This window comes from Hyperoodon ampullatus (genome assembly GCF_949752795.1).
Source record: "Hyperoodon ampullatus genome assembly, chromosome: 1".
In the NCBI taxonomy this organism is placed as follows: domain Eukaryota; kingdom Metazoa; phylum Chordata; class Mammalia; order Artiodactyla; family Ziphiidae; genus Hyperoodon; species Hyperoodon ampullatus.
The window spans coordinates 158,381,096-158,391,203 of record NC_136914.1 but is presented as its reverse complement, the minus strand read 5'-3'; the positions used below and the strand labels follow the sequence as shown (position 1 = coordinate 158,391,203).

The 10,108-nt window shown below is 47.3% G+C and overlaps 1 protein-coding gene across 1 annotated transcript in view; it reads left to right on the top strand.

Annotated features, from left to right (window-relative positions):
- Positions 1 to 3,998: 3,998 nt before the first annotated feature.
- The window catches only part of NPNT (nephronectin), a gene marked incomplete at its 3' end in the record, with an annotated part of 74,763 nt that continues 68,653 nt past the window's right edge, over positions 3,999 to 10,108 (top strand). Inside the window, exons 1-2 of the mRNA XM_079707566.1 lie at positions 3,999 to 4,172; positions 6,353 to 6,453. Of these exons, the coding sequence (XP_079563692.1) occupies positions 4,102 to 4,172; positions 6,353 to 6,453 (172 nt within the window). The 5' untranslated portion in view covers positions 3,999 to 4,101. The remainder of the gene's footprint in view (positions 4,173 to 6,352; positions 6,454 to 10,108) is intronic.

Below are 10,108 nucleotides of genomic sequence, written 5' to 3'. Positions count from 1 at the left end.
GATGAAAGAGTAAGGTATGGACACGAGGAATCAAAGAAATAAAGGAGGCTTAAGAACTAGGACTAGAAAAGACTTTGGTTATGTTATCTGCACAAGGAACTGACTGGAAGCAATTAGATCTATTAGGGTTTTAAGGAGATCTTAAAGCCACAGAAACCATGAGTCTGGCCTGAAAATGTGGTCTCTCTTAGCTCTTTAAAAGCAACACTCATGGGGCTTCCCTGGTGGCGCAGTGGTTGAGAGTCCGCCTGCCGATGCAGGGGATGCAGGTTCGTGCCCCGGTCCGGGAAGATCCCACGTGCCACGGAGTGGCTGGGCCCGTGAGCCGTGGCCGCTGAGCCTGCGCATCCGGAGCCTGTGCTCCGCAACGGGAGAGGCCACAACAGTGAGAGGCCCACGTACCGCAAAAAACAACAACAACAAAAAAACTGCTGTGAATGAGCAGCTGTGTGTTCCTCATCCTTCTCTTTTCTTAATAGGACTTTTTGAAGCAGTAATCCTGTCCCTGTGTCACCACCGCATATGGGACAGAAGGAGCAATAGCTTGCTTAACAGCTTCCATGACACTGACTATGAGAACTTGGTAGAGAAAACACATTTTCTCTCTCCTTTGCCTGAACACTACCGCTAACCAACACCCTCACTTTATCCTGACTCTGCTCAAATGTCATCTCCCAGAGGTGACCAAATCACTCCACCTAAAATCACAGCCCATCTCTTTCTATCACCTTATCCTTCCTTTACTCTATTTACACCTTTACCCTCTCTTTATAGCACATACTGTCTTGCTTCCCCAGTGCAATTCAAGCTTTTTGGGGGCATGACTTTGTCTTGTTGGTGAAGTCCTAGCACCTAGAAATGGCCAATACAGGGTAGGCTCTCAATATATATTTGCTGGGGGGAAAAAAAAAAGACTAAATAATTAAGAGCTTCTGATTTCCAGGTATTGGAAGTTGTGTGCGCTTAGTTCTATTTTGCCGTTTATCTGTATCACATTGTAACCAGTGATAGGTGATTATTAGTGTGCAAGGAAATTGGGATTACTCCTTGCAAGGTGGTATTATCTGGTATGAAACCTAACCAAAACGTTGTACTACTGGTAAAGTACAGATATTGCTAAAAGCTGTTTGGTATGGTTCTTTCTTTCTTTCTTTCTTTCTATCTATCTATCTATTTATTTATTTATTTATTTGGCTGCATCGGGTCTCAGTTGTGGCACGCAGGATCTTTCCCTGCGGCACGCAGGCTCTAGAGCATGTGGGCTTAGTTGGCCCTCGGCTTGTGCGATCTTAGTTCCCTGACCAGGGATTGCTCCACATCCCCTGCATTGGAAGGCAGATCTTTAAAACTGGACCACCAGGGAAGTCTCTTGTTTGTTTTTAAGACTGAGATAGTGAAATGTCAGTCCCATGGGAACTCCACCTCTTTTTTTGGAATGGGCACTGGTGGTCATAATGGCAGCAGATTACCCAGTTAGACCTTGGAATTCCTTTAGAGTCTCCTCACTGCATGATTCAACAAAGACTGATATAATTAGCTACGGCTGACTCAAGGGAGAAACTCAAGTTCACCAGACAGAATTTAATGCAACCCAATGCAATCTTTTTAATATTTGCTGAATTTAAGCCTTGTGCCAGGCATTGTGCTGGGTGCAAGGGATACAATGACGACTGCCCTTGCCCTCCTATTGGTTAGATTAGTGTCTCGAGGGAACGTAGATTTGGTAGAGAAGCAGTTCCACCACAGTGCATTAAGAGTTATTCTAGGGGACGCATAGGGCTATAGAAGCACATGCCACAGGAGTCTCAGGCACGCGAAAAATCACAAAGGCTTCCTTCCTGGGTAACTGTCAGCTAAGCTTGGATCCAAAGGGTAAGTGGAGAGTGTCCCTATGAAGAAGGAAGATGCTGATTCACTTTGTTGTACACCTGAAACTAACACAACACGGTAAATCAACTATATTCCAATAAAACTTAAAAAAAAAGAAGAAGAAGGAAGATGAATGGACTGTTTTCTAGGCCAAAGAAAATATATGGAAAAAAAAAAAGAGATAGGCAGAGGGGGTATTACACACTTACTCCAGACATTTGTCCTATTTTCACCTACCATTCATCTTCCTTTCATTCTATCTCCAATTTTTAGCCTGTAGGTTAGCCCCTTTCTCTCTAATCATCCATTGCTCAAGCCAGGAACCTATAAACAAAGAAAATGGCTAAGGAGCAGCCACTGGAACCTGGAACCAGGCCTACATTACACTTACAAAAATTTGATTTTCTGCAGAAAAAATATTTTGACTCCTACTTTTTTAGAAAGATCTGAAATGGATGACACCAAGCTGTTTGCCTAAAATAATGTCCCAAGCCTGAAATGGAATGGATATTTCCTGAGATTAAAATAGAAACTTGTTTTGCTAACAGAAAACAACTTGGAAATCAAAGAGTCATTTAAGTTGAAACCATTATTTTTCCTTTTCTTGCAGAAAATTCCTGTGTTTATACACACTAAGAGATCGAGATAATGAGGTCTCTCTGCCACAGAACTTTCCATTAAAAATTTAAAGTTGGAGAAATCTCAAAAAAACAATAAAGATGGGGGGGAGTTTGTAACATAACAAACTCATTCAATAAACATTTATGAGCACCTACTACATGCCAGGCACTGAACAAAGAAACTTGCCCTTGTAGAGTTTGCATTCTAGCAGAAAGAAGACATGCAAAACAAGAAAGAAGCAAATTATATAGGAAACTAGATGAGTGCTTTGGAGAAAAGAAATTAGAACAGGCAGTGACAGGTTGCAATTTTAAATAGGGTGGTCAAGGTTCATCACCTCAAAGAGGTGACATATGAACAAAGACAAGTGAGAAAAGGAGCCATGCCGATATCTGGGTCCAGGCAGAAGTAACAGTCAACGGCCCGAGGCAAGGGGCATGCCTGGAGTGTGGGAGAAAGGCACAGAGGCCATGGATTAGAGGAGAGGTATGGGAGACCAGATCACTGGCCTGGGCGGTTATTCCGGGTAGGGCTTGGGAAGAGTGGTGACTTGATTGGACTGATGTTTTAACGTGCATTTTAGGTTAATCACTGAGTGTTTTCATTTGAACACAGTCCTTTCATAATACATTTTACTCTGCAATAACAGAACAATGATGGTTCAAAATGGTTTTCTAAATGATCTCCGCAGTATCGGGCACCACAGGACTGCTAAGTAGTAACCGCCCTCCCTCTCCGGGGGACACGTGCCCCTAAAGGGGCAGCCGTTGCTCTCCTTCTAATGTGCTCAGTGTTGAGCAGGCAGAGACGGAAACAGTCTGCACGTCTCTTCTTCAAAACTCGAAAAAGAAGCCAAGCATTTCTTTCGCTTGGTTACAAAATTTTTAAAAATCTGCCTCTGCCAACTCTGCGGGAGAAGCAAACTCCCGGAGTTTGCCTTTGCTAATTTGTCCAAGTCGTGCTGCGGTTTCACTACATGCAGACACTGCTCAGCTCCAGTCCCACAAACCTCTCTCATCTTGGACTTAGCCCTCCGGTGAAAGCTGCGGCTCGCCCCTTCGGTCACCACCTGCTCGGAAGGAACCCACGGAGCGCGCACCTCCGCCCCGGGCCCCTTTCCTCCCCGGCTCTGACTTTCCTGCCGAGCACCCTTCTCTCCCCAGCCCAGGCCAGGCTTGCAACTTTCCTCCCAGCCTGGCGCTCACCCCGCTTGGCTGGTCCCCAAGAGACGCTGCCTTCCCGCGGCGCCCCCGCCCCCGAGCTTCCCGCAGCCGGGCCGAGCGCCCTCACCCCTCACCCGGGGCCCCGAGAGCGGCTAGTCGGGCGCACGCGCGCCCCCCGCCCCTCCCCGCAGGCGGCGCAGCTTCCCCTGCAGCACCTCCCCTCTCGGGGAGGGAGCCGGAGGGGGCTCGGGACTCCGCGCGCAGACCTGCTCCGGCTGCGCGCCGCGCCGCTCTCCTCCGAGAGTGGCAGCATTAGCCGCGGCGGCCGCAGGGGTTCCCGGCTGCCGCAGCTCCTCGGGGGAGCCGAGTGCGCCTCTCCTGCGAGCCCAGCACCCCCAACCTGCTCGCCGCGCGCAGCTGAGCCGCCGCGCGGGACTCGCCGCCCAACATGAATTTCCTCCTGGCGCTGGTGCTCGGGTCCTCGCTCTATCTGCAGGCGGCCGCGGAGTTCGACGGGAGGTGAGTCGGGTCCCGGGGCGCCCTCTCCTGCTTGATGCAGCGCTAATTTCACACCGGGCCCTGGGGTTCCCCCTCTCTGCTCTCGCTCCAGAAGTTGGGCCACCGCACAGCCTCGGCGGGAGGAGAGCCGTCGAGCCGCCCTCTCTACCAGTGGCTGCCCGAGGCCTGGAGGGCGCGCCCCCTGCGCGTCCAGGAACCCGGCCGCGGCTCCCCGGGAGAGGCTGCGCGGCGGCTCGGCAAAGAGGGCTGGGAGAGAGGGGAGGCTCGAGCCGGGCGTCTGGGTTCTGAGGGCGCGGGTTAGCCGCCCCAGAGGAGGTGACGCGCGGGACATCCCTTGGCTGGGAAACTCTCGCTCTTGGTTTAGACAGCTCTGCAGTGGGGAAACTTCCAGGTGGTCGGGGCCAAATCCCGGCTGGGAGCTGTCAGGGCCGCTCACACAAAGGGTGGGGAGAGGAAGCGACTGGGCTTCCGGGGGGGGGGACCTGTTTGCCTCCCCACTTGGTTTCCATGGCGGGGGCGGGGAACTCTGCGTGCGTGCGTGTGTCTGTGTGGTGTCTGTGTGTCTGTACGCACACACACCTCCCGAGACTTAGGGCGAGCCTGACTGCTGCGTGCTCTGACAGGTTCCAACAGCCCTGTGCTCCGCTCCGCTGTCACTCAGCCGCTCCTCCCGCCTCTGCGCGCGGAGCCCTCTTCCCCGCCGCCGGATCGGTTCCCGCGAGTGTGTGAGTGAGTGTGAGTGTGAGTGTGTGTGTGTGTGTGTGTGTGTGTCGGGAGGGCGTGCTCGGTTACCCCACCTCGGCGCAATTGCAGACCAGACTCGCCCCGAAACCGGGCAGGAGCAGCCAGGAGAGTTTTTAACTTGGGTCACACCGCCCTGCAGTCGCCCTCAGGCAAAGACCGGCACCCACACTCCCGCCCCCGCGCAGCCGGAAAGACTGCCGCACCTGTTTTTCCTGCAATCTTGGAACGAATCAATTCCACAATTGATTGGTTTTCTTGTACCTGGAAGGAACGGAGGGAAGCCAGTGGAGCGCTGAAGAGAAGAAGCGCAGCCGCTGGTTTACCACCTGGTTGGAGGAAATGGAGAGTTCGTGGTTATTTGTCCTTTGGGCTTGGGGGCATCAGGGGGAGATGAAAGGAAGGGGAATTGAAAAGATTAGGGAGCTAAAAAAGACGTGGGTAGCGGCCAGAGGCTGTTTTATTTTATTAAAGTAATTATTTGCCCACATTCGTGTCTGTTGTGCGTTTCTTGCACACATATTTGCAACAAGAAATACATCACATGATTATGCATAAGATTTCCATACAGCCTTAAAAAGATGTCTAAAACAGACAATTAAAATATTGATCCTCTAGGGGGGAAATGTCATTGAGGTAGGCGTGAATCTAAACAACGAACAGATTTACCAAATAAGGTGTCAAAGTGGAATCTGGTAGTAAATCTTATCCTGAAATCGAGTGCTTGCTTTAGTCCTTATTTACATTAGAGAGGACGGTAACACTAATCGTTGATGCAGGAAAGTTTCAAACCACAAGGACCCTTGAGATGTTAGCTACACTTTAAACTCTCCTTGGTTTTATTTAGTCTTCTTTCTCAAGTACATTTTTTTCTGGGAACTTTTTCTGAAGATGAGTCATATCTGGAAAAGAGTTCTGTTTCATTTGATTTTGAGAAACCTTCCTTTCTTGTCCTTCCCACATGTACCTGTTATATAAGGCAGAAAAAATTTTTCTTTCTGCTTTGATATGTCTTACTTAATACTTTTCAGTTTACGGTGTATCAGTCAAAACTGACTTTCCTCTCGAACAGGTGTGGGCCTTTGAGGAATCTGTTTTATTTCAAGCTTAAGAAACCATCCTATGAGTGGCAGCCTTGAGAATTCTTGGTTTTAGCTGGTGCTCTTTACTTGGAAGAAAGGATCTTCCCCTCCCTTCCCCCCCCCACCCCGCCCCCCTACTCTTGGGCGGTTGTATCTGCATTTGTCTGCTGTTTGAAATTAGATCATGGCAGAACTATTTCCCTGAAGGTGTGTTATTGTTTTATTTCTTCAGGCATGAAGGAGTTCATAGAAAGTTGTTGGGTGTGATTAAAATTTTTTTCTAAAGTAATAACAAAGAGGAAATTATTTTTAATTTCGAAAGTGTCTTTATTTAATTCGAATCTTTTTGTTTGGTAGGTGGCCCAGGCAAATAGTGTCATCCATTGGCCTGTGTCGTTATGGTGGGAGGATTGACTGCTGCTGGGCCTGGGCCCGCCGGTCCTGGGGACAGTGTCAGCGTGAGTATCACCCCTGGGACTTCAGCTTCCTTTGAGGGCGGGCTGTCCACTGTCCGTCATGGCTTCGCTCTGCACGTCGGAGGGCTCATTCCTGAGCAAGGCTTGGTGGTGTGGTTCTGACGGAATCTGCAGTCCCTGACCTCTCATTCTGCCACTTTCCAACCTGAGCCACCTGTAGGAAGGTGCCAGTTTTGTTTTTCACAGAGAGCCACCTAGGATGCTCGTTTTAGCTTTTGTCCCCCATACCTCCAGCTCTTGTTTTCCCATCAGGCTTACTCTTTCCTTTGCTCTGGGCTCTGAGGTGGGAGTAAGATAACGAGGCTAGACTGTATTTACACTAAATAAACTCTGAACCTTATAACATTTATAAATTCCTTACCATGGCAGTTGTGTAAAGTGGCCTATTTGTAAACCTTTTTTTTGAAGTGAGATTGTATTGACTGGCTTCTAAGTGGACCACCCAGTATAATCCAATAATACCTCTGGAAAAAAAACCCATCATCTTTAAGTTCCATGAGTAATCAACATCATGTAATAAGTGCCCAATCAGAACACTGATTTTTAATTTTACATGATCACAAATGGGTATTTTAATGGTAGAAGTCAGAGCCACATCCCAGAAGTTTGAGAAATTCATTCCCAGCATTTTATCTGGATCTTAAAATTTTATCCCACTCCCCCTAACAAAAGAATCCACAAACTATCAAGTAAATTTCTGGGATATCTTTGGAGCACGAGGTTGGCATGTCTGGTTAGATAGTGGGAACTGAGTTGGGTGCCATATATCCCAGTGTTTACTGCTGATGAGAAAGGGGCTTAGAGAAATAGGGAAGGATAGTTAAGTCTGGAGCTGGAAAGGGAGGAGCCTGCCTTAGAGAATTGCTGGCAGGATGAGGAACCAGGTAAATTTCAGTTTGGAAAGCTAGGCACTCCCTCAGCTATTTCAATCTTTGAGAACTGTGTGTGACGTCTGTCCTTAACTTTGTGAAGGAGGGAGAGTGACAGTCCCAGGTTGACCTCTCTGGTTAGGGATGGAAAGGTAAAGGGGACTAAAGTTTGTCTACCTGCTCCCTGCAAGCCACTGGGCCAGACTTTTTGCACAGTTGGGTCATCACTGCTTTTTATAAAGGCAGATGGTGGTAACTCCAGTTTTCAGTAAACAAAAGAACTAGGTAAAGTTTCTGTGCCCCCACTGGTTGGTCTATTCCCATTGTTTTTAAGGGAAGATGGTCAAAAAAGAAGAATGGTACCTGGTGAAATAAAGTCTTATGCCACAGGGCCAGAGGTATTTGCACAGCTGGAGGCCACAGGTGTGGAATTTGAAGAGCAATCCGGTGTTGATAAGCAAAGGGTGAAGAGAGGATTCTTCTCTTGACCCAATACACACATCTCTCCTGAATAAAAAATAAGTAGTTTCTTTGCAGGAAGCGAGACAGTTTCCTCCTCCTTCACTGCCTTAATTTTCAGGACACTCCCAAAGCAAATGTTGCAGTGCTTTGGGTGTGCACAGGCCGCCAGCCCCACCCAGGACAAGGCTGCCTGGCAGAGTGCCCTGAGCTCAGTGGAGTACACCTTCCATGAAGGCAGCGTGTCAGGGCAGTCGGCAGAAGCATGCGGAGGAATATATTTGCACTCTGCCAGATGTGCTAAAAGAATTCCGCAGAGAAAACTCTATCTCTTAGAGGTTCATCCACCGCAGAATTCCCCAGAAAGACCTCTAGGAGCTGTTTTATGTCTCTTTACCTTGGAATTAAATTTTCTCTAATATACACTGGCTTGGCAGTTCTGAATTTGAATGAGTTTAAAGACCTTTGAAAGGTCCAGTGGCATTACAAAACTTAAACATCCAAGTGATTTCCTAGCATTCCACTTTCTGCACAGTAGCTTTCCCAGCAGATATGGGACACTATTCTATTATTTTCTATACCTTCATTTTGTTTCTAAAAGACTGCACAGTGGTCAAATATAGTATTGGATAGTACTTATCTTTTCCTTCCTGTTACTGAATCCGAGGAAGCTACAACATGGCATGAGATAGTTACTGAAATGGTAATAAATGCGTAAGGTGATCCTGCACAAATCACAGTTTACCTTAGATTTGGTAGAAGTTTGAGAGGCAGCATAATGAACGTGGACTCTGGAGCTAGATTGCCTGGGTTTAAATTAGTTCCACCTCTTATTAGCTGTGTGACCTTGAGCAGGTTATTCAATCCCTCTGTGCTTCGTCTTCCTCATCACTAAAATGGATCTAAAATAGTACAATACCTCCTAGGACCACAACATGGCTTAAGTAAGTTATGATTTGTAAAGCACATAAAACTACTGGCACAGAGTAAACACTGTTATGTGTGTTTGGTGAAATTAAAGAAATGTAAAGGACTACTGCTACTCACAGTGTTCTGGGATGGGACATACCCATGCTCTCAGATTCTTTGTTCTTTAGGCATGATATATGCATTTTTGCATTTATACTGCTGAAATAAAAAAATGGTTCCAAGGTTCTGTGTTGCAATAAAACAAAATGCCTTTAAACTAAAAAGGGCCAGATGGATCTTTACCCTTAATATTACAGATGGCAGAGTTGTAAAAATGAGTTCAAAGATGGATGCTGCCTTGTCTATGTTTTATTTTTGCAGAACCTCAGATGGTCCAAAAGTCTCTTGCCAGTTCAGAGATCCCCCTGTCTTTGTTTTGCTGTAAACAGGTAGAGGAATGTGGGAGAGGAGGTCACCTCAGAGTGGGAAGGAAGATCAGCAGCAAAACGAGGCTTGTCGGGGACAAATGGAAAACTCCTGATTAGTTTTTAAAGAAAACTTTTGTGAAATTAAAACCTTTGTCACTATATTTATTCAAGGAAAATACCTTGCTATTCTTTAACAGTTACATCTGGTAATGGATTACCTATAAAAATTCCAAACAGCTTCTGGGAAATCTAATGTGAAAAATGTTTTTGCCTTCCTGACCTTTAGATAATCTCAGAGTTCTTTTTCCCATGAGGAGCATTCTCCCTTCCTTAGCCAAAGTGCCCTTGTTCTCGTTTTTCTGAATGATTCACTTTGGAATTTTCCTTCAAATCAGCACAGCAAAGCAAAAGGAAACTATTCCCACCTGCATGTAGAAGCCCCTAATTTATCCCTTAGAAGATGTGTAAGTTGGGGGAGACCATACCCTCATCGTACTGTTTGTCAGGTCTCACACCCTAGAGCACTGACCCTTGGGTGAGCGTTTACCTCCATTTGGTTGAGCATATGCGAGACGTATTGACTCAATATTCGTGTGAGTCGAGTATATGTATTTACACAAAACATGCTGCATTTCATTTTCACTTGCTGCCCCCCTTTCCATGGACTTGTTGGGAGAGGACAACGAACATGGCAGGGGGCTTGCGTTGCCCAGCCTCGCTCCTGCCTCACCAAGTCCAGCCACAAAGCCATGTTCAGCCAGACTTCCCGCCCTTCCCTCTGGGACTGAGGAAGGAAGGACCAGAGCTGCCTCCCAAACAGGCACAGGAGCTGTCCTTCTGCCTCCCGCCTGTGCCACCCAGTATTCCCGCCCCACTGGGGAAAGCATGACCTATTCCAGACATCGGCAGGTTATGTTTTCATTGTTCTTTTAGAGATCATACCCGTACCTTCTTTCTATCCTTTGATTCTTC